The following is a 22,760-nucleotide window of genomic DNA, read 5'->3' as shown; positions in this document are numbered from 1 at the left end:
TCACAGGAGATACATTTTAAGACGTACAAAAAATATTTTTAACTGAGTTAAAAACTAACTTGTCCGAGACGTCTGAGGTATGTTGGCTATAAGAGCGAAAATTGCAGTTTCCTTGGAGAAGTATATCGGAGGCACCTCTATTGCAAAGAAAAGTCTGAACGCGAGCTTACAAAAAACTACGCAGAGAAATCAACGCTATCCGGTTGTTATATTTTCATATTCTTTTCTTCCAAGCTAAAAACATATTCAGTAGAAGACAAAGTTATCAGTGAATGTTGTAAGCTGATATTCAACGCAGAAAGTACTCTGTAATACAAGCATAACCTGGAGAAGAAAGGATTTCACATAGGTTAAGCAAGTAGAGAATTAAGAATTTGCCCCTATTTCTCTGGCTATGCAGTTCCACAGGTTATTGAAAGTCTGGGTCATACTTCAATTTAATACTGAAGTGTACTGAAAACCCACTGGGAATTATAAAATTAAGAATCCTAATCTCGATGCTGTTACCACCTCAAGATATCTCCAATAACAACCAGACAGAAGTTGGCGATTTTTTCTTTCCTTTTTTCTTAAAAAAAAAACAAAAAACAAAAAACAAAACACAATTTCCATCAGTATCCTCATTCCTGAGCTGCATTACAGTACCGTCATTAAGGAATACTGCAAGCCCAAAGCGCGTACTGACAAGCAGCTAAATTCTTCCTTGCTGGAACGGAAGTATGTAAAACCCAAGAAAACAGTGAACCTCTTTGGTATATAATAACAGAAGAAGTCATACCACAAACCTCAATAAGAACCATTTCCAAAATGGTAACATTTAAAATAGAGTTAGCAGGCCCAACTTTTCTTCTTTAGAGAACTTCCCTAGCAGCATGTCCTAGTCACATGAACAATCCCAGGTTTAATCCAAAACTAGGCAAGGATCTTAAGTGCTAAAAGCTCTTTGCAAGCTTGACAGCTACAGTTCTGTTCCTGACTTTCCAAGATTTGGAAAACGAAAGCCAAACCAAAAATCTTGGGATCTCTGCAAGACAGAGACTTGACTAGTAAAGACACCCGACGGGATAGGAAGCAGCGTGATTTGGAAGCAAGGCCGATAGGAACTGTCCGTACCGACAGAACAGACTCGGCGAGCAGACTTGGGGGATGGGCAGCTGAAACTCACTCTTGAGTTCACAACACCAACTGAGGAAAACAAGACTTCGCTTACGCTTTTGCTGTGTTTAATAGAGATGCTTGCAATTCAGAAGCATCGCGAGTATTGAAGAGGCTCCCTATTAACACAGCGACTGGGGGAAATCGATTTGTGCCGCGTTGCCAGCTTTCTGGCAAGCATAGATCCAAAACGATATGTAGACCCATGCATTTGAAGAGACAAAGATAAAGGCCTGCTCCCGCAAGCTGTCCAAGCACAAAGCTACTCCACTGAGTTCAGTGGCGTCAGACTAGGGCTTGCAGAATCAGATCTAAAGAGATTAAAGCTGTGCTGTCTAGCTTGCGCACTCAAAAAGCTTTAAAATTAAGTTATGCCATAGAAAATCTTCCAGCTAGCACCTTTCCAGTGCAACGGTAGAAGTGCAAAGCTCATTCTCCAAAAGAATCAGTCAAAACAAGTTTCAGTACAATTCAGTTGTTGTAGGCAGAGTGACTCGTTTCTTTTGAGGATCGCTATAGGCTAAATGATCCAGAAGATCCCTGAATGTGCATACGAAGTACTCAAGAAGGATGAACAAGCTGCTGATCTTCTAGTTACCCAGAAGGCCGTCCAGCTCTTTAGCCCTTAATGAGCTTCTAGTGGATGGCCAGGAAATATAAACAGGCTGCTATCAGAGCCAGTGCTATGCATAGTTCCTCGCCCTACGGTGCTTGGAGGCAGATGTTTGCTCAGTCTAGCTGTGCGTGTGTTACAGTTCCACTTTAACTCCTCTAATAAAAGGGAGACCCGATGGCACCTTCTTTTTGTACTCCAGATACTCTTCTCCGAAAAAGTGAATGAGCGTGATCTCCTCCTCCTCTATTCGCTCTCTGAAGAAGCGCCAGGATGCTAACGTGTAGCCAACCACACAGATGGGGTTGCAGAGTAAAACCTGTAAAAAGACAGAAGCAGTTACACTCTAATTGGGCCTGCAAAATCCCAGTCTCCCCGGGAAAGTGGTGCTTCCCTCCGCCCCCAATACGCAAATGAATTTTCATTAACTGTTAAAAATAAATTGCCAGAAAGTCTAAGAACTCTCCAAGAAAACAAAAAGTCCCAACACCTTTGGCAGAATTTCATTCTATCATGAAATTAGTACTTATGAAGAAAGCAGTTTGCAAGCACATATCTACCCTGGTCACCCCAACTACAAAGAGCGGACTGGTTCTACAGAGGACACGTCAGGGCTGACATCTTTATGCAGCTGGGCTGCTTTGCATGCAGTATTTATGGCACCTCTCGAAAAGAAAAGGAAAAAAACAAACAAACAAAACCAAAGGCCAACACCCCCTCGACCACCAGAACAGCATAACTAAGGCAGCGCACACAGAGTTACAACTTTACCGTAGTTGGCTTCAAGTTGACCCTGTGGTTATCTGTCCAGGGTCTTATGCACTCTTAAAGTTAGAGGTGTTTGCCAGTCCTGCACAATACTGATATCTGATAAGGATAAGGTCGAGTCCGATCGCTTACTGGAAGACATTTTGGCAGTAAAGACGAAAGGGAACTCTGGACACGCCCTGGAAGCTTTAAGGTCCCATGGCTAGCAGCAGATCACACCTTGAACCTCTGAAAGCGTTCCAGCTCAAACCCAGGCTCCATTGCCTCTGCTTATGTCCTACAGAAAATTAGGGTGATAAGGTCTTCCGAAAAATCATACATGGTGGAGGTCAGAGGCCAGCAGTTTCATGACTCCCAGCTACAAGTGTGCTGGTGGAAGACAGAATGTGTCAAAATCCAGAGCAGGGATCCCTGCAGTTGACAATTTGCGGTTTACATCACATACAGGTTGGGGCAGCACAAAGAAATAACTAGATTATAAGATGAAAATATCTAAGCGTGTTGTATACAATACCTGTGTTCCAATACTCCAGTAAAACCATCCCACGTAAGACGGGTGCCGGAACCACCCATACACCCCACTTGTCACCAAAGTATGAGTATCCGATTTCTCATTCTGAACAATATGGTTGAAGTTGGAGCCAGCTGTGAGCATGGCAGCTTTCCTCAGACAATCCCCAAAGATCACCATCAATAACCCTACAGTACTGAGCCAGGTGATCTGCTTCATTTCTGCAAGTGAATAAGTACCGGTCACAACAGGTTTTAACAGATTACTCTTGCATTGCAGGTAAAAAGGAAGCTTAAGGTTAGGCGTTCGGGGTAGGGCAAGCATGGGCCGTCCGCACTCTTTAGCCTAAACTGACGGGCTGTCCGGGGCAGGACCCGACAGCTATCGGGTACTAGCCCGGCCAGCACAAGGGTCTCGGGGGGGCGGGGGTTTCCTTGTCATCTTAAAACGAGGCAGCATATAAAGCAGGGTGTGTGTTCAACGCGTTATTGTCCCGCAACGAAAAAGCGTCATCTACCACTTATTCTTCAGCATCTAAGCCGAATGAGCAGCAGCGTCTTTAAGTCTCCCTGCTGAATTGCTCTAGAGGAAGCCAAGTGCCGGGCAGACCTCAGTTTTACATTGCTTGAAAAAGTAAAGCTAGCGTGCTCAGCCCTCGCACAGAAAACTACAAGCTGAATTTCCAGTTAGCTAAAACAGCCCTTGATACTGTGATGGGGAACGAGAAAGTCTTCCCTCCCAGAAAACAAATTTGGAGAATTGCAATAGCTTTTACTTATTAATTTCAAGGCAAAGGAAAAAAATCCTAACGTGATTTAAGCATCATTATTTGTACCACAAACACGGCTGAGAGCCTCAACAGACCTCAACGCGTGCTAAACAGCAAGGACTCACTGGCAAGCTGGGGCGAGGCTGACGCTAGTGTGGGGTGCATAAAAACATACAGCTTTGAGCGCAGGAAGGTTAACGGGCAGCGCCGGCCCCTCCTCCCCCAGACCGCCCGGCCCGGCCCGCTCGGCCCAGCATGGGCAACCAGCGCGCTTCGCCCACCGCTCGCTAGCACCCGGGCCGCTCGCAGCTACACCATCGCCCAGGGCTGCTGCTCTAAGAGCTTGTGCCGGCAAGACCAGGAGGAGGCGGGAAGGGCCACTGACCGGGGCAGACGAACTTCTCCAGGGTGAACTCCACCCAGGAGGAGAGGGCGGCCAGGTTGTACTCGAAGCTGTGGTTGAGCAGGAAGGAGTCCAGCGAGAGGCTGCGCGGGTTGTTGATGGCCGTCACCAGGTACTCGGAGTAGTGGAAGAGGGACAGGGAGCACATGTACCTGCGGCGGGCAGGGCGGGCCGCGTCGGCACCCCCCGGGGATGGGCTTCCCCCTGCCCCGGCCCTGGGGTCCCCCCCCGTCCTCGAGACCAGGGATCCCCCCCCTCGGGACCCCCCTCCCCCCGAGGCCAGGCTTCCCCACCGACATGACTGGACCCCCCCCATCCCGAGCTGCCCACGGGACCGGCCCTCCGCCCCTCTCCCGAGGCCAAGCTCCCTCCTACCCTGGGCTGCTCCTGGGGCCGGGCTCCCCCCTCCCCCCGGACCGGACCCCCCCACCCCCCGGGCTGCCCCATGGACTGGACTGGGCTCCCTTCCCGGGCTGCCCCATGGAGAGAACAGGACCCCGCCCCCCCCCGCGGGCTGCCCCATGGACAGGGCCGGACCCACCCCCCCCGGGCTGCCCCCCGGACCGGACAGGACCCCGCCCCCCCCGGGCTGCCCCCCGGACAGGAGCGGACCCCCCCGCCCCGCCCCGCCCGCCGCCCCTCACCAGCCGAAGTGCCGCCAGGCGGAGCGGCCGGCGCTGAGCAGCAGCCCGCAGCCGAAGGCGAAGCCCAGGAAGCAGGCCCGGATGGCGATCTGCAAGCACAGGGCACGGAGGGAGCGGGCTGCCCGGGCCGCCGCCCGCCCGCCACCGCCGCCCCCCCCGCCGCCGCCGCCGCCGCCCCTACCTTGTAGAGCGGCGGCCGGTAGAGCAGCAGCAGCGCCGCGTTCACGGCCGCCACGTGCAGGGCGAGCGCCAGGCGGCCGCGCAGCCCCGGAGCCGCCAGCAGCGCGGGCGGCGCCGCCAGCAGCACCGGCAGCGCCGCCACCGAGGCGCCCAGCAGGAAGGCGGCCAGGCTGGCGCGGGCCTCGCGGCCCAGCCGCCACCGCCGCGCCGCCGCCGCCGCCATCGTGGCGGCCCGCCCCGGCCCGCCCCGCCCGCCGTCGCCCGGGCAACGGCGCGCGCGCCGCTCTCGCGAGAGCTCCCCGTCCCGTCCCGCCGCTCTCGCGAGAGTTCCCTCGCGCCGCACGGCCGCTCTCGCGAGAGCTCCGCCGCCCCGCTCCGCCGCTCTCGCGCGGGCTCCTCCGCCCCGCCCCGCCGCTCTCGCGAGAGCTCACCCCCACCGCCCCGCTGCTCTCGCGAGAGCTCATCCCCACCGCCCCGCCGCTCTCGCGAGAGCTCATCCCCACCGCCCCGCCGCTCTCGCGAGAGCTCAGCCCTGCCGTCGCTGGCGCCGCCGCCACTCTCGCGAGAGCCCCGCCGCCGGCGCGGGCGGTGCCGCGAGGGCCCAGCGCCCCCCGGAGGCGGCCGCCGGGGCGGGACGGGACGGGACGGAGCCCCGCGGGGGCGGGACGCAGCGGTCACCGCGGCGCCGGTCGTTGTTCCCCGGCCTGCGAGCTGCGGCGGTTCCCGAATCCCACGTTACCGGGCAGCCCCCCCCCCCCCCGGGGCCTGCTCCTGCGCGACCCCCGCGGCCAGCGGCGCCGACACCGCCCGGTCGGGCCAGGCCGCCGCGCGGGGGCGAAGGCAGCGTCGCGCCTGCACGGCCGCGGCCGGGGCGGGCAGCGCGGTGCCACGGTGCTTCCCCGCTCCCGTGCTGCTGAGCGGCGGGTTCGGACACCGGCCCGGCGCTGCTGCCCCGTGCTCGCCCAGGCCGGGCGGGAGAGAGAGAGAGAGGGGCTGAGGCGACCCCGCAAACCCCGGGGCGGGGGTGCCGCCCGGCCTGGCCGTGCCGCACGCTGCAGCCCGCGGGCGCCGTTCGTTCACCGCGGCAGACGGGAGGGTACAAAGTTTAATTCACAGTTCACCAACAGAGAGCAGAGCGGTCGCGCGCGGCACGGCGCAGCACGGAAGGCGCAGATCGCCGCGGCCCTCCCCTGCCGCGCGGGCGCCCCGCGTGCCGACCGGCTGCCCACCGAGGGACGGCTCGCGGCCAGGCCTCCGGAGAGCCGCGGCACCCCGAGCCCCTCTCCCGCGTGGCCCAGCACCCTGCTCCGCCCGTGGGGACGGTTCAGGGCAGTGGCGTCGCCCCCTGCTCGGATTCACCCGGCTGCGACAAGAGTTAAAAACTGAATTACTTCCACGCGCCGAAGCTGCGGCCGCTGCCTGGCCCGGTGGCTCTGCCGCGGCGAGCGCCACCGGGACGCCACAGCGGCGCGGCCAGACCCTTTCCTTACCTGCTGCCGGTCGACACCGGCGCCTCCCTTCCCTCCGGCGCCACACTGCAACCACCCCGCGCCCCCCAGCCCGGGCTGGGCACGGCTCCACGCACCCCCCGCGCCTCGGGAAAACCGGGAGAGATTCCTGGCTCCCGGGGAGGGAGGACACGGTGTCCGGTGAGCGTCGGCCCGCGGTGCGTTGCGCTCACGGCCGAGCGGCTGCCCGGGCCGCTCCGAGCGCGGCGGGGGATTTCTTTGGTGCTTTGCCCAGCGGCAGGCGCTGCGCCCGGGGCAGCCCGCGCCACGGAGAGGCCCGGGCCGGGCCTAGGAGGCCGAGCCGATGGAGTCTGAGAGAAATGTCATGTAGCCGGAGGAGGCCGACGGGGAGCTGAGGAAGCTGCTGGTGCTGCCCCGGCCGCCGCCGCCCTCGCCGAGGCCCGGCCGCGGCACCCAGGGCTCGGTGGTCGCGCTGGCGGGGCGCTCGCCCGGCCCCGGGGCGAAGAGGCGCGCGGGGTCCTCAGGGGCCAGCCGCGGCCCCGGGACGGCCAGGGCGCCCGCAGGGCCCGGCACCGCCGGCGGCCGCAGCCCCCGTGGCTCCCGCTCGAAGGCGGCGAGCGGGAAGGCGGCGAGCGGGGCGGCGTGGCGCCGCGCGGCCGCGGGGAGGAGTGGGGCCGCCGAGGCCACGCGCCCCGGGCTGCCAGCCGCCTCCCGGCTCCAGCGCCGCACATCGTCCCGCCGCAGGTCCTCGCCGGAGAGCTGCCGCAGGCAGGCCAGGCTCTCGGCGGAGCGCCGGCGCCGGCGGTACGAGAGGCGCTCGTCGGGGCCGGGGAGCAGGCCGCAGCGGCGGCGGTCGCGCCGCGGGGCCAGGAGGCGCGCCAGCCCCGCCGCCTCGTCCCCCGGCGCCCAGCGCTGCAGGTAGGCTGCGATCTGGCCGCTGGTCCAGATGTCGGTCTCGTCGTGCGAGTAGCGCCGCGGCGGGGGCACCTGCGGGAGGGCAGCGCCCGCAGCACGTCAGCGCCCGCGGCACAGCACGGCGGCGGCGGCAGTGCGGCACCGCGGCGGCCCCTCACCTGCAGGTACTGCATCCTGTCCTCCGGCTCCGGCTTGGGCGCGCACGCCGGCGGCAGGCCCCGCTCCAGCGCCGAGAGCTCGTGCGCGGCCACGTGCTCCAGCGGCAGCGCCTCCGCGGCGCAGCCGCACTCGTAGGGGCGGTCGAACGCCGGCTCGCCGGGGACGGCCCCGTCCAGGCTGCTCTCTGCGGGGCCGGGGGCCGCCGTCACCGGGGGCCGCGCGCTCGCCCCGGCGGCCTCGAGCCCGGCGCCGCGGTGCAGCACAGCACGGCACGGCGCGCCCCACCTTCATCCCCGTCGCCGTCGGACAGCAGGGCTCGGCACTTCTCCCAGACGGCGCGCAGGTCGGCGCGGTAGCGGTCGCAGGCCCAGAGGAAGAGCGGCAGCAGCAGGGACTGCACCAGCGAGCACCAGATGACGCACAGCACCATCCAGTCGTAGGAGGCGTCCGAGCGGAGGCTGGCGAAGCTCACCACCTGCGGCGGCGATGGGCGTCACGCGCGGCACTGCGCCGTGCCGAGCCGCCCGCCCCGCGGCACCGCGCCGCGCCGCGCTCACCAGCACGGGGAAGCCCATGAGGACGTCGTAGAGGAGCACGATGGCCGTGATGAGGTAGGTGATCTGCAGGGAGGTCTTGACGGGCTCGGAGCCGTCGATGGAGGAGCGCCGCTTGCCCTGCGCGTCCTCCACCACGATGGCAGGCACATGGAAGCGGTTCCTGTCGGCGCCGGGGCGCAGCCGGCCGGAGACGGTCTGGAAGAGGGCGATGGCGGTGCAGACGGCGCCCGTGGCCACGCTGCCGCCGACGAGGAGCAGGAAGCAGACGCCGAAGCCCAGGCCGATCTCCGTCACGATGAAGCGGCAGTCGCGGGCGTAGAAGCGCTCGGCGGTGTCGTGCCACCCCACCGCCGGGAGCGTGGAGAGGATGAAGGAGACCATCCAGATCCCCATCACCGTGTGGACGGCCTGCTTCCGGGTGTTGCTGAGCCTGGCGGCAGAGGGAGAGCGTGCCGGGCAGCGCCAGGGCCGGCGGGCGGCCGTTCCCCCCCGCCGCTGCCCCGCACCTGTAGTTGACGGGCCAGCGCACCATCCACATGCGGTGGTAGGAGAGGGAGGTGACGGAGAAGCAGGTGACGAGGGTGAGGGTGTAGAAGGTGGAGACGAAGACCTTGCAGAGCCCCTCGTTCCACTCGTAGCCGGAGTGCCGGCGCCGCAGCTGCACCACCGAGTACATGGTGATGGGCACGGCGATGTTGAGGATGTGCGTCCCCGCCAGGGCGCACAGCAGGAACTCCAGCGGCTTCCACTTCTTCTGCTTGGCGCTGACGCTGAGGATGCCCCAGGCGTTGGCGAGCAGCGCGACGCCGGCGCACGCCAGCCAGGCCGCCGCGTTGCCCGGCAGCCGCTGCCCGTCGCTCATGGCGGCGGCCCGCGGCGCGCGCCGGCCCGCCGCATCCTACACCGCGCCGGGGGCCATCGGGGGCTCGCGGCGGCCGGGCGCTCCCGCGCGGCGCCGGCACCTGCAAGTGAGCAGAGGGCCGTCAGCCGCCGCCGCCGCGGCGTCGCGCCGAGCCGAGTCAAGCCGAGCTCCCACTGCGCCTGCTGCCGCGCCGGAGCAGCTGCGTTAGCGGGAGCGGAGAGGCTCGGCAGCCCGGCGCTGAGCTGCTATAATTAGACTCCCCGGGAAGGCTGCGCCGTGCCATGCCGTGCCGTGCTGTGCCGTGCACCGCCGCGCCGCCCCGGCCCCGGTTTTCCCAGCGTGGCACGGCCACGGGAAGGCCGGGCTGCCCACCCCCGGGCCAGGCGCGCGGCTCGCCGGCTCCCGCAGCTATTCCGGGCTTCCTGCTAAAAGGCATGGATTTTCTTTCTTAAAAAAGAAAATAACGCTGGAAAAAGAAGCGACGGAGCCGGCTGTGCTGTAAGGGGAGAACCCCGGCCCCCGCGCCGCAGAAATGGCAAACACCCCCGGGAAGCTCCCTGCTGCCCAGCACCAGAGCAGGAGCGGGGCTGGCACGGCACGGCGGAGAGGCCGGATCGCTGCCGGCTCCAGGCGCCGCTCGCACGGCTTGGCTTCCCCCGGGGGCATCACGCAGGCGAGAGGCAGAGCAGGCAGGAGAAGGCAGAAGGAAGGGCTGTCGGTCGGTCGGCCGGCCGCGCTCTCGCCGGGCCCCTTGCTGGAGGAGGCCAGGGCTCACGCACGCCGCGTCCTGCACCCGGCACATGCTGCCCACCAACAGGAGCTGGTCTCCCGGCTCTGGCACGCGAGCGGGGAGGGAAGGCAGCCCGGCTCACAGCCCCGTGGGAGCGGGTGGCCAGCAGCTGGACCAGGGCACGAAACTGCATGCCCCGAGTGTGGCCGTGGCCCACCCGGCTGCAGCCCCCGGGCCGAGCGGGCGCTGCCTGTCCCGGGCCGGCGGCAGCGCTCAGGTTCGGCTGCTCCGGTGCCAGGCAGGACCGGTGCTGACCCGCCAGGTGCCGTAGCAGGACGCCCGGCCGCCGTCCCTGTCCCGGGGACCGCGGCGGCGCCCCGCTCCGCGCCACGGCCGGGCCGGGGCCGCCGTCCCGGGACGCCTCCTCCCGCCCGCAGCGCCGAGCACCGGGCGGGGCGAGCGGCGGCGCCGGCAGCCCCTGCCCGGCAGCGGCGGCGGCGGCGGCTCCGGGCTCCGCGGCGGCTCCGCGGCGGCTCCGCGGGACTCGCCCCGTTGCTCGCCCCGGTCGCAGCTCGCCGGCCCCGGGCGGACGCCGCTCGCCCCGCGCCGCGCTGCCCCCCGCCGCCGCGGGACCCTTTGCCCGGGCTCCCCCCTGCGCCGCGGGGGCGGCTCCCCGGCACCCCCGGTACCCCCGGCACCCCCGGCCCCGCTGCCCGGTCGCGGCCCCGCGCCCCCCTCCCGGCCGAGGTCCGGGCTCCGGGGCCGCCGGTGGCAGGTGCCGCCCGGCCGCTAAGGGGGCGCGGAGCCCCGGCCCGGCCCTACCTGCCGCCGCCGCCGCCGCCGCCGCCCGGAGGAGCGGAGCGGAGCGCAGCGGTGCGGAGCGGTGCGGAGCGGAGCGCGGTGCCGGCGGGGCCCTGCCCCGCTGCGGGGCTCCGAGCCGCGCCGCGCCGTGCGCCCTGCCGGGGCCGCGCCGGGCGGGGGCGGCACAGCGCATGCTTGCGGCGCCGCCCGCCGCGCCCGGCCCGCTGCAGCCCGGTTCGGCACGGTACGGCCCGGGTCGGCACGGCCCGGCTCCGCCCGCGGTGCGGTCCGCCCCGCCGCGGCCCCGCGCATCCCCCCGGCGGGACCCGCAGCCGCCTCGGGGCTGCTCCCGGCGCCGCGGCTTTGCCCCCGCCGGGGAGGGGAAGGGGCGTCCCGGCCCCCTCCGCGGGGCTCCGCGGCCCCCTCGGCACCGGGTGGCCCCCGGGCACCGGCCGGGCACCGGCTCTGCGGGACGCCCGGGGGGACGGGGCCAGCTCGGGCCGGGCAGCGAGCCGGCACCGGCCCCGGTTCCTGCCCAGGATTTAATTTATCGCCTTCTCCCCTCCCCGGCAGTCAGCGGCTCCCTGCGGCTCCCTCTCCTCTCCTGCTGGCAGCGTCGTTCCCGCTGCCTCCTTCCCGCTTCGGAGCACGCTCAGCCTTCCCAGCCTGGTTACCGGGATGCTCCTGAGCTTAAGCCGCCTGCTGCTTGGTGGTTTAGGGAAGCGGCGTGTCGTTTACACGGAGCAGGCATTAGTGAGACGTGGCGGCTTAGTGGCTAAGGCTGTCGGCAGCCGGGCCTGGGAGCCTCCATGGCTGCCGGTCCCGGAGGGGCCCTGGGGCCTGGCTCGCTCCGGCCGGGGCGCCTGGTGTCCGTGCAGCTGGAGCTGCTCGGCCGAGCTGGCGGTTTGCTGAGCAGTTCTGCCCCATCCCGTTCAGCAGCTCCCTGCGCAGCGGGCCCGCGGCTCCGGGCGACCCGGTGGCCAATGCCACTACCCAAACCGGCTGCTCCTCGACGTGTTTTCCATGGCGGGCAGGACCAAGGGGTGTTTTGCTTAAGAAAAAGTTTTCCAGAGGGGGGATCTGAATATCCTTTCCGTGAGGATGACTCAGAATCTGTTAAAATGTCTTTGCCTGGAAAAGCACAGAGATGTGAAGCCACCGGTGCAGCTCCAAGCCCCTGCTGTCCAGGCAGCGACCCCAGGGGAGTTTCCTCCCGGCCAATGCAGGCATCTGCTCAGCTGAAACGGCTCCACCTGGCCCAGCAGCCTGAGCACCAACACCCAGCGCAGGACAGAAACCTGCCCGGGCTGCTGGGAACATCCTGCGCAGGGCTCTGCCCTCCACGAACGAACCCGCAAGGCAGGTCTGCTGCCGCGGAAGGCTCTGGAGGAAGTTTTACCCCCTTCAGAGCAAGAAAAACAAAGAAAACAGCTCCTCACGCCTCAACCATCTAGATTTGCCCACAGGCTCTGGGAAGGTGCCCAGACACCATGGTGACAGCCACATCTCCCGAGCGAGCAAACACACGAGGCTGAAAGTACCAGAGGAGATGCGAGCCTAGCACATCCCCGCAGAAATAAAACCTATCCACCTGCCTGACTCTACATATGATGTAGCAAATATTTCCCTTGCCAGCATCTCATGGTGTCTCCAATCCGTGAACAACTGCAAGGCATTCACGGGTTTCAAAAAAGCGCTTTCCAGGTTCCCACAGCAGCATGCCTCAAAGCCCGAAATGCCACCAAGGCAACCCCGGGCGCTCCCGGACCCGCGCCTGCAGCCGCCGGAGCGCGCCGGAGGCCTGCTGGCTCCAGGACGCGGCGTGGCGGTGGCGGTGGCGGAGCACCTCCCGTCAGCCCAGTTAGGGGAGGTTGTTCTGCTGCCAGGGCGAAGCGCTCGCCTCCCCGAGGCCCTGCCGGAGCTCGGCTATCATCTCCCTAATCCTTGTCTAAAGGTGACGAGCGATTGCTTGCAGCGGGGCTCAGCTCTGCAGGATAGACCTGCCCAATCAGAAGCTCATGGATAAGCCCTGGCTTAACAGAAGATCGCTATTCACTGTGTTTGTCCCGGAGGGGTGTCTGGAGCTTCCTGCGCTCCAGCCTGGCCTTAGCCCACCCGGTGGCCTGACGTCGTCCCATCGCTTCGGCCCCTTCCCGGCCCCAGCGAAGAGCAAAGGGGGGCACCCGTCGCTCTGCCGTTCGCGGGAGCATGGGCAGCCCACCTGAGTTCGCAGGGATCATGTATCCACAAAAAGCTAGGGAGCTGCCAAAGCTCCTCGCGGAAAACAAGTCGAGCCGATTCCCATCGGGGCAGTTAAAACGCTCAGGGATTAAGACCGGAAAAAGACCCTCCACCCGCATTTAAACGAGGCTCAAGGGCCACCAGTAGACGCAGGACAGTGCCCAGAGGGACGGAGCAGCAGCAGCAGCTCTGGCGCACGGGAGTTGAGGAGCGACCTCCCTCCACCCCCGGCGGCTCGGAGGAGAGGGGCTCCTTCCCTGCCCGCGCGGCGGGCTGCCCCGGCCGTCGCAGATGCCATCCAGGGAAGACTGCCGGCAGATCCAACCCCCGGCAATAAGGAACAGGGGACTGTCGGAGCGAAGCCACAGGCCCTCGAGAGAGGCGGCGGCGTTGGCGGGGGCTGGAATTTACTGCCTCTGCCTCGGGCTCCCTGGCGCTTCCCTGCCGCGCGGCAGCAGCTCAGCGCTTCCCTGCCGCACTATAAATTACGCTGCCGCTTGCTTTACCGAGGCACGCGCCCGGCCGCCCTGCATCGCTCCCCTCACAGGCTCGTCCCGCCCGCAGGACTGCGGCCGCACCGCTGCGCGTCCGGCTGCACGGACCGCTCCGCCCTGCGGAAGAGCTGGGCGCCAGCCCGCTCGCGCCTCTGCCCAGGAGCGCGGCTCGGGGGAAGGGGCTCAAGGAGCCCTCCTGCAGCGAGCTTGCATGCCAGACACGCTGCTACTTAAGAAAAGAAGTGACACCCGATTTATTTCAGTCCAAGACTGACAGACTTTATTTATGTCACAGTATTCCTTAAATAACTTGGATGTGCACAGAGATACTATATAGAGATTTAAATGGAATGGTCTGAGACATTCAATACAATACTCAGTTGCGTTTATACTCCAGAGTATCATAAATAAGCTTTGGTGTACATTTTTAGGACATACTGTAAGTTTAACACAGCATTACAGAGACTCGAGGCCTTGTGCATCCCCCGTGCTGCCATCTGCTTTCTGCACCAGGGCGATGCAGACCAGAGCTGTACGTTTGAATTAAACCGTAAAAACAGGGCCAGAGGTTTGAAAGACAAATAACACGCGAATACTTCTGAAGCGCTAGGCAGCACCTACAGGCTTTCTGCAGCGCTTCAGCTAGGACATTAGACTTACGTATGTGATAAACTGAACAGCAATGACAGAGCTCAAAAGCCGGCTGCGCTGGCGCTGCGGCGCCCAGCTCGGCAGCTACGGGCAGCGGGGACCGTTCACGCCGCCGGTTACCGACGGCCGCGGGCCGCTCTGCGCATCCGCTCGCGCCCGAAACGCGAGCTTCATTTCAAAGCGTGCTTCCGCAGCTCCGGCAGGGCCCCGCGCGCGCCCCGCACAACACCGATGGGGATTCGGAAGTCTGGCCAGGCGAACACCTGCAGCAACGCGCCCCGCGCAGCGGCGCCGCGAGCGGCTCGGGCCGGGCCGGGAGGTCACTGCTGGGCGGCCCGCTGCATCTGCGCCTGCCGCTTGGCTTTTGTTTGAAGGTATCTGCCCTTCCCCTCCTCGAAGCGCCTCTTCTCCTCCTCGGTTTCCGTCTGGTGTCAACGAAAAGAAACGAAAGCCGTGAGCGCTACATCAGCTGCGATGGGGACGGGCAAATTCCTAGCGCAGCCGGCGTTTCCCGCCAGCCCCCCCCCGCCCAGAGGGGCGAGCGCCGCTCCGGCTCGGCGCCGCGCAGCCCCGAGGGGCCGGGAAGGCGCCCGCGCGCTCAGCGGCGCGGCGCGGCGCGGCGCGGGGCTCCTCCGCAGCGGTACGGGCGGTGCTCTTATTCGCGTCTTCACGCACCGCCTAAGAAGCGCTGGCTGAACGGGCTGCCCAGGCGGGGAAATCCATTTCCCGGGCGCTTCCGGCACTTCCCAGCTTCTTAGCCCAGCGCGCGCTGCCGAGGCCCCGATGGGGTAACATCATCACGGCCATTCGTTTTGCAAATCACCGCGTTTGTTACTCTCCGTGCACGATTTTGCCTCGTTTTCTATCCGCTCCGCAGAACGCTTGGCTGCAGGTGGCCTTTCCCAGCGGGAAGCGGACCGGAGCTCTCTGGAGCTCGACAGACGCTGGGTCTCCATCAGCTGGAGATTACGCACCGACGCACCCTCCGCTCCCGCACGCTTCCGGGCTAGGAAGCTACCGCCGGCGGTGACCAGCCCGGCTTTTTGACTGGACGTCCCCGCGAGGAGCCCCTGCGGCACCTCCCTGCCCGGCGCTGGGCGGCCCGACACCTCCCGGCCGCGCGGCTGCCGGCACCGGCACGCAGGCAGCTCCCGCGCGGCCGAGCCAGCGGCACCGGCGCCGCCCGTGGCGCAGCCCCTGCAGAGCTCGTTAAAGATGCATCACCTCGCGCTCGTGGGGGCAACACGGATTAATAATTAATCTTCCTGCCGGCAGGAAGACGTACGCGCGTCTGCACGAGCAGGCGGCCGCGGCGCCCGTCTGGACCGTCTGCTCGCACGGGCGACGCGGCCAGCGCTGCCAGCTTGGCTCATCCGGCGCCCGGGAGCCGCCGTCTCGCGGCGAGGAAGCGTCGCCGCGGCCTCCCGCCGCCCACGCGCCGGCTGGCTCGCGCGGATGCTGCTCCGCTGGGAGACGGCGCCCGGGGGCGGCCAGCTACCGGCTCGGATGGCGGCCCCCAGCCGGCTGCGCCCACGGCAGAGCGCAGGTCCCGGGAGCAGCCAGGGCTCCTGGAGCGCCCCGGCACGGGGAGGCGCTCCGGACAATCCCTCCCGAAACGCGCCGCCCCAGCACAGCTCGGAGCAGGGAGGCGCTGGCGCGGTGCCGGGAGCCTGTACGGCGCCGCCGGCGCATCCGCTCCCACCGAGCCCTGCAAGAGGGACGGTGGCAGCGCTCCCGCGGGAACAGCCTCATCCCACAGCAGCCGCAGAGAACACGGACACGCCGGGGCCATCGCCCATCGCCTCGCCACTGCTCCGCTGAAGCTGCGATGAAACCGCTCACTTTCGGAGGAAGAGGCAAATGTGCCCGGGAAGCCGTTTCCTAAAATAACGGCGCTCCGATGCGGTGTGACGAGAACTCCTCTGCCTCATCAGCAGCTCTGTATGGAAACGACACACCCATGCGAGCAGCCGGAAAGAAACACACGCTCCCGAAACACAGGCCCTCGTAATAACGCGTTTCAAGAGAAAAGGCGAGCTTGGCAGGGTCGGGAAGCCCACCTACTGCTCGAAAGCGCATCGCTTTCGAAACGCGTCAAACGTGAGCAAGCAGCTGTGGCGCAACGCGCGTGCGGACATCCCAGCCACGGCTCGGACCGGGCCACGGGCACGGACCCAGCGCCGGGGTCGGACGGGGAAGCAGCAGCAGGATGCCAGAGCCCTGTCGCATCGCGGCTCCGCTGAGTTCCGCGGAGATATTCAAAGGAACAAATTAATAATAAGGAGCACATTTCGTTCCAGCGACGTTTGCATTCCTTAAATTATTCAGCAATTTAAAAAAAGATCTCAAGTTCAATCTCAGCTGAAGACTTCAGCCAGACACTGCACAGGTTTGATGGGAGCAGCGGGATGCAGATCCCCAGAAGGGAACCAGATGAGATCCCAGGCTGTGCACCGGGCTGGATGCTTCTCTCCAACCTGCTTTTGAGCGGCCGAAGACCCTCACGGAGACCCCATGCTCCACGCGAAGGCTGAAATCGCGCACGACAGCTCGACCCGACCTCGCAGCCGCCCACTGCGGGTGGGACGTTCCCTCCCGGCCGCGCGCAGGCAGTCAACCCCTCCGCGAGCCGGTTCGGCAGCATCGCCCCTGCCGAGGGCCGGCAGCGAGGGGCGTGCAGCCGGACGCCTGGCTCCTGCAGCCCGGGGCGACCGCTCGGAAGGGCCAGGATCCGTGGGAACGCGAGCTCCGGCCCTCCGACGCGTCCGCCTTCGGCCTCTCCCGGAAAGCACCAAAGGGCAACAGCCGTTAGGACGCAAAGTTCCTTCCGAGCAGTGCGTCGAAGACGTGCACGAGGGGCAAACGCATCTCCTGTTACAGGGAATTTAAGTGAAAAACTCTAGTCTGTGAAATACATAAATGCTATTTCGATAGCTAATTTATAAATTAGCCAACAAAGCACTTTGAAATGCTAAAGAGCGCGGTACAGGAGGAGATCTACGTGGTATAAAACATTAATCAAGAAACAACTCTAAGTCAGCGGTGCTGCGTTTTATGTCAGCAGAGAACTGCCGGGATCGGGAGAGCTAAAAATAGGCCGGAGGGCTGAAGCAGGAACGCGGCGGCGCCTGGGAAGGGGCGCGCTGGGAGCCGCGCGCGGCCCTCCGGTCCTGCCCTAAGCAAATCCCCAGGCAGGCCTTCCCAACGCAGGAGAGAAGGGGCCTCCACGAGGCCTGCAGAACGGACTCGCAAAATTGTGGAAAAGAAAAACAATCTTCACGTTGGCAGTTGTCAACCAGAGCAGATCAAAAAAAAAAAAAAAAAAAAAAAAGCCTGCTTTGGAAATGCTTGTTTATGCTCAGATTTTTCCGCTGAATAATTCAAAGGAAGTGGTTTTCTTGGACAACAGAGCCCCAAGGGCATCGCATAAAAAGCCCAAGTATGTAAAATATTCAGTATTTAACAAACAAGAAACAAGAAGCTTGAAACCTCCCATTCTTGCAGCAAAGAACAGGACGTTTGGGTTTAAAGATGAAAATAAAGTGTCTATTCAGGTGCAGCTTAGGCAGCAGTGGGCTGCAGGCGCACTGAGCGCTTAGCGGAGCCCTCCTGCCGGCATCGCTCGTGGGGACCGGCAGCGAAGAGCCGCCTTTCCCCCAGGGCCACGCAGGCACCGGCAGAGCCGCGCCAGCACCCGCAAGGCGCCGCAGCCCGGCGGCTCCCGCGCCACAAAACACTGCACCCGAGGGCGAGTTTCAAAGCCGCCGGCCACGGCCAGGCGACACGGAGAGGGCGGCAGGAGCGCGAGCCGCGGCAGCGGGGATGGGACCGGCTCACCCGGCTCCCGCGCCGGGAGCGAGAGCCGAGCCGACGAGCGCGGCTGCTGCTGCGCGGGGCACAGAGGGACTGGGGGCAACGGTGCGGAGGGGACGGATGGGGAGCCGGGACCGCGAGGGAAGACGCGGGCAGGCACCGAAATCCTCCGCTCGCACGCTCGCCTTCAAGCGGCCGCAATAAGCCGCTGCTGCAAAGGGGGGACTGGCCCAGACGGCGGCTCTTGCGCCCCCACGGCCTCCCCTCGCGGCGGGCACGGCGGAGAGCTGCCCTTCCTCGCCGGGCTCCCGAAGGACGCGCCCGTCCGGGCCCGTGCGCTGAGCTCGCGGGCGCCTTCCGACAGCGAAGCCGCGCGGGGTGCCGGGAGAGCCGAAGGTCCCGAGCTGCTCCGGGGCCCGCGCGCTCCCGGGAGGCCGCACGTGGGCTCGGGGCCCGGCGGCGGGCAGAGCCGCAGCTCCGCTCCGAGCGGGACGGGGGCCGGCAGCAACGTGCCCGTTGGCGGCGCCGCTGCAGGACCCGGGCGCTGCGAGGCCGCAGGAGCGCGGCGGGATCGCGCCCCGGCCCGGGACGCCCTGCCGGACGTCACCGCGTAGCAAAGCGCGGAGGAGCTCAGCCGGCGGGAGCACGAGAGCCAGCGGCTCCCCGCGTGCCGCCAGCACCCCGCGGGACGGGATGGGACGGGACGGGACGGGACGGGGCGCAGCGCGGACGGGAGCCCCGACAGGGAGAGCTCTTACCAGCAGCTGTGGGACTGGCAGAGGTCTCCCCTCCTTGCTCAGGGACACGTAAGTAAAGAAAGCACTGACAGCACGGTATCTTTCTTGCGGCTCATCCACAAAAGGATCGGCATCCACAAAGACCTCGATTTCCATGGATTTATTGCTTGTGAAGGTCATGCGTCCAGAAATAGTAATAACACTACCTGCAAAACACAGACGGGTCGGGTAATCAGCAGCAGCAGGCACCAGCAGCCATCCGTTATACGGAACACAAACACATTCCCTGGCCAAAGGGCCCACAGATCACATCAGCCGTTTAGGAGGAAACCACAGCTACACTCGCTAACAAATAGGGTGCAACAAACCTTACCGTGTTTCTTGCTTACGTAGGCGTTATTTTTTCCTCTTTTGGGGGGGGTGTTGAGATTTATTTCTGCACATTGCAATGGCAAAACCCAGCAGAAGGACTCAACTGATGCAGCTTCCCAAGCAGGCAAATGCCAGTCTCTACCCAGCACGTCCACGAATAACTGCGAGCCAGCCCGAAGTTCTGCGCTCGTTATAAAAAACTAGTAGGAGTCATTTTCCTCCTGGACCGTTTTCCAGCACAATGCATGTCGTATCAAGACCTCACACACTATCGAGTTATTATGACAGCACTTTAGGAGCGCTGCTCTGCTGCGCTCGCAGGAGGGGGACTCTCGGGTCAGGCTGACTCCCCCTCCTGAAACGGCCCAGGCACCAAGCCTCGAACGCAGCAGTCGGACGGTCTCGTTTCATTACGTCCAAGGAAGCGGGCTTTGTCCGGTACTCACACGCTGTAATTGCTCAATGGAGCAAACGTCACCCTCTATAACAATAACTCTCCTGCAAACGCGTCACACGAGCAGCAGCTTTTGCAAGACTTCAAATTAATTTCAGCTAGAGCCCTCGGAGGACGCTGTGCTGCGCAGAAGCGTCAAGCTCGCAGCACACGCAATTTCGTGTGACCAGAACGAGTACCAGGGCAGCCTACTGCTCACGCGGTGCGCGCTGTGAAACGATGCCCCGCAGGAAGACCCAGGGCCGCTGCAGCAGCCTTCCTGGCTGCAAAGGCACGGCCTCGCCACTCGCCAAGCGGGCTGCGCGGCAGACTTGCTGCTGACACCGCCGCGCTCTTGGAGCCGCACCTCGGAGGGCTGGAGCGCGCTAGCGCTGCAATTCTCTGAACACCTTGAACTCAGAACAAGCAAACGGCTTCATTATTTATGGCAATAACAGGCACCACTTCCACTGCGGGATTTCCCAGAAGCACGAGGTGCTATTTTAACGTGGATGAAAGAAGAGGCTTCCTTATCAACTCTCCTCATGCACAAGAAATACTGAACTTAGGGAGCCATGAATTAATTCAATACCCAGAGCTAGCAACATTTCATTTTCTAAGCAGGTAGAACATCTGCGGTCACCTGCCCCCACGCACTGTTTCTGTGTGATAACGGGAGGCACAAACAACACCGTGGTCCTGCAGCAGCAAAGCTGCCTGCATCTGCAGCCGTCCTTCCTCCCACGTCTGGAGCCCTCCCCAAGCCAGAACCATCCTTCCGGGCGAGGAACTCCACTTATTCTGAGTTTTATTAAAAGCCAGGTCTGCGAGGCCGTGTTTATGAACTTCTCAGCACGGCACAAGAGCCTAATCCGGGTGAAATTTCTCTGCCTCTCGGGTCCCGCAGGGAGAGCGCCTGACTGCTGATCCAAGGGAGCAGAAACGCGGCACCGAGCGAAGAAGCGCGAAAGCCCCAAGCGTGTCCGGGGCTGTTTCCCCTCGAGGCCCGGGAGCGACCCCTCACCTTTTTTGATCTTCTCGTGGAAGTTGATGGCGTCCACGGAGGCTGTGACGATGTTGGTCTTGCAGTGGCGGGCAGCGACGATCCCCGCGACCTCGTCCATGAGCTTCATGGTGACGCCTGCAAGGGGAAGACACAGAGGAGAGCTGCGGCGGCGGCAGCGGCGGCACCGAGCTCGAGCGCGGAGCGAGGGAGAGGAGGTCCCGCTGCACGCGGCGCCCCTGCCCTGCCGCAGCCCGGCCGGAGCGGCCAGGAACCGGCCCGGACCCGGGGGAGCAGCGGACTCCTCCCCGCCGCCCCCTGGAAAACACCCACCAGGCTCCAGGCGCATCCGGCTGGCAGAGAGTGTTTCCCCGACCGAACTCGCGCGCTCCTACCTCTGAGGAGACCAAGCACGGGCTTGTTTTGAGAGCGTGCCTACGATCATCGCCGCACTTCATCGGAAAGCTGCTGCACCAGCAACCCAGGGAACCCGCAAATCGCTCAGGAACCCGCAAACGTCAGCGAAGAGCCGGGCAGCCGCTGCGCGGGAGCCCCGCTGCCCCTCCGCGCAGGGCAGCGTCCCACCAGCCCCGCGTTAGGTACCTCGGGTACTAATCCAAACCCCTAACCTTTCATTCGCGACCGCTGGCATTGGTACAGGCAGGTGTATTAGCTGTGTAGGCGCACAATGAAAACTAGAAGGCCATAAATGCTGCGTTTCCAATCGCGTGCCAGAGATTTAAAAAATGTGCAGTTTCATGTACTGCTGGAGAAGACTCTTGCTAAGGCCTTTAGGGTGTATATATAAATAACCTGAAGTTTCAAGGTCTTTCACTGTTGGTTTTACACGCTGCTTCTTGCCGAGAGGTGGAATGGCTACAGGACTAACGAGCACAAACGTGGCCTCCGCTTTCTCCTCCTCTTGGAAGACGAGGAGAGCCCAGCCAGCAGGTGCAGGCACATCCCAAAGTGGCAACACATTCAACGCACGCTGTAGTTTTGCGACGCCAGAAGCAGCCTCATCAAGCCAACGTGAGCGATGCTATTTTCCCTAAGCCGTACTAGCCGGAAGCTACTCTTCTTCCCGCTGTGAACGTGCAGAGGTGTTAAACCCTCCCGGAGCGAGGCAGACCCCAGCGCACTGAAGGTGGCAGGGTTTACACCTGCTTTACCAAGATAAAGCGCGCACGGGGGGGACCAGACAAGCGAGAGCTTTCGAGCCACTGACACGGGCAGCGTGCAGCAGCACATTCCCGTCATTCGCAGAGGCCCTCGGTCCGGCATTGGCCGCTTTGTGGGAATACAGCCATCCACCTACATGTGAAAACATATTAGAGAGACCCCTCTTCAAGGTCACAAGTTAAAAAAAATGCAGCCTGAAAAAACCAGGCAAGGAGACAGACTGTCATTTTTAAACAGAAACCAAGTGACACAAGTTAAGCACTCAAAAGCTATGATATGCTAAAGCTGAAGTTACTTATTCCCACGTAACACAGGCCATGTTAGAAGCGGCCCGAAGACTCAGTCGTGGTACTGGGAAAGAGCCTGAGAGTTTATTAAATACCTCACTTAATTCCCCAGAGACGCGCCCAGCGCGGCCTGCAGCAGCACGTGCCGCAAGCCTCCGCGGGCAGAGCATCCAACCGCTGCTAAAAACATCCCCGCGGTGCCGGCACGCACGAAGCCAGCAGCAACCTTCCCGGCTGCCTTCACTGCTTTAAAAAGCCGGGTGCTGGCTAGACGAACGGCGTGCTCGGTCACCGCAGCAGCGACTTCCCACCAGCCGTGCACGGGGCAAGCACCAGCCACGCACCTGCTGCCTTTTGCTTTCCCGATCCCGGACCCGTAAAGCTTCCCACGCTGCCAGCAGGCCCGTGGGAACGGAGCCCGGCTGCGCTGCTCCGGGGAAACCCCAGCACGAAACGTCCCCTTCGCTGGGCTGTCGACGCCGGACACGAGAAGCAAAGCTTAACATTCACGGCGTATCAAGATGCTCGCGGTGCCTCCGCTTCCCTTTCTCATCACGGGTGAGAGACGCCCAGACATCCGACCACTAAGCACTTGCACATTAATTCCTCCCAGGTACGTCCAAAAGCTGGAGATCCCGTTCGGGTCCCCACTCCTTTCCATTCGGGAAACCTAGTGTTATCCCGCGGCTGGGTAATACCTACAGCAGAAAATACCGGGTTGCCTAAGGGGCGCAAGCGGAAAGCAACATCCGTCCTCCGAAAACCTGAGTCCCTGTTTCTCCCCGCGCCCCCTGCCTGGGCGTCTGCCTCGCGAGCCGCGTTCCGCCCACGGCGAGGGCGCGCGCCCGGCCGCAGCGCCGCGCGTCCCCACGGCCAGCCTGGCAGCAGCCGCCCGCCCGGCTCCGAACCGGGAGCCGCCGTCGCCCCCGCCCCTCGCAAGCACGCCGCTTCCCAGGGTCGCGCCGCCAGCGCTCGTCCCTCTCCGCCTGCTCGGCCTACAGCGGATGCTGC

At 63.6% G+C, this 22,760-nt stretch overlaps 3 protein-coding genes across 4 annotated transcripts in view; all 3 read right to left on the bottom strand.

Moving 5' to 3' along the window:
* Window positions 1–189: 189 nt before the first annotated feature.
* On the bottom strand, window positions 190–5,266 carry ICMT (isoprenylcysteine carboxyl methyltransferase). The gene is made up of 5 exons (XM_067310873.1): window positions 5,045–5,266; window positions 4,864–4,952; window positions 4,202–4,371; window positions 3,051–3,268; window positions 190–2,087 (listed from the first exon to the last, which is right to left on the bottom strand). Exons 1-5 carry the CDS (start codon window positions 5,264–5,266, stop codon window positions 1,905–1,907), a joined length of 882 nt encoding a protein of 293 aa, XP_067166974.1. The 3' UTR covers window positions 190–1,904.
* A 762-nt stretch (window positions 5,267–6,028) lies between these two features.
* GPR153 (G protein-coupled receptor 153) lies at window positions 6,029–9,005 on the bottom strand. Its single transcript, XM_067310973.1, has 5 exons — window positions 8,650–9,005; window positions 8,144–8,573; window positions 7,872–8,061; window positions 7,586–7,770; window positions 6,029–7,499 (listed from the first exon to the last, which is right to left on the bottom strand). The coding sequence occupies exons 1-5, from the start codon at window positions 9,003–9,005 to the stop codon at window positions 6,840–6,842; spliced, it is 1,821 nt and encodes a 606-aa protein (XP_067167074.1). The 3' UTR covers window positions 6,029–6,839.
* Window positions 9,006–14,226: 5,221 nt separating this feature from the next.
* The window catches only part of ACOT7 (acyl-CoA thioesterase 7), a 30,929-nt gene continuing 22,395 nt past the window's right edge, over window positions 14,227–22,760 (bottom strand). For both annotated transcript variants that reach the window (XM_067310832.1, XM_067310833.1), the window contains 3 exons: window positions 20,302–20,418; window positions 18,494–18,678; window positions 14,227–14,347 (listed from right to left, as the gene is read on the bottom strand). In XM_067310832.1, the coding sequence (XP_067166933.1) occupies window positions 14,243–14,347; window positions 18,494–18,678; window positions 20,302–20,418 (407 nt within the window). In that variant the 3' untranslated portion in view covers window positions 14,227–14,242. The remainder of the gene's footprint in view (window positions 14,348–18,493; window positions 18,679–20,301; window positions 20,419–22,760) is intronic.

Source organism: Apteryx mantelli, chromosome 26, assembly GCF_036417845.1.
Source record: "Apteryx mantelli isolate bAptMan1 chromosome 26, bAptMan1.hap1, whole genome shotgun sequence".
Taxonomy (NCBI): domain Eukaryota; kingdom Metazoa; phylum Chordata; class Aves; order Apterygiformes; family Apterygidae; genus Apteryx; species Apteryx mantelli.
The sequence above is the reverse complement of the archived record's forward strand: the minus strand, read 5'-3'. Positions and strand labels throughout refer to the sequence as shown.

Coding starts and splice junctions, on each gene's coding strand:
- GPR153 (XM_067310973.1), bottom strand. CDS start 9,005: ATGAGCGACGGGCAGCGGCTGCCGGGCAACGCGGCGGCCTGGCTGGCG. Junction 8,574..8,649: donor CGCTGGCCCGTCAACTACAG/GTGCGGGGCAGC, acceptor CTCTGCCGCCAG/GCTCAGCAACACCCGGAAGC. Junction 7,771..7,871: donor CGACGGCGACGGGGATGAAG/GTGGGGCGCGCC, acceptor CCGGCCCCGCAG/AGAGCAGCCTGGACGGGGCC.
- ICMT (XM_067310873.1), bottom strand. CDS start 5,266: ATGGCGGCGGCGGCGGCGCGGCGGTGGCGGCTGGGCCGCGAGGCCCGC. Junction 4,953..5,044: donor ACCGGCCGCCGCTCTACAAG/GTAGGGGCGGCG, acceptor CTGTGCTTGCAG/ATCGCCATCCGGGCCTGCTT. Junction 4,372..4,863: donor GCCTGGCGGCACTTCGGCTG/GTGAGGGGCGGC, acceptor TGCCCGCCGCAG/GTACATGTGCTCCCTGTCCC.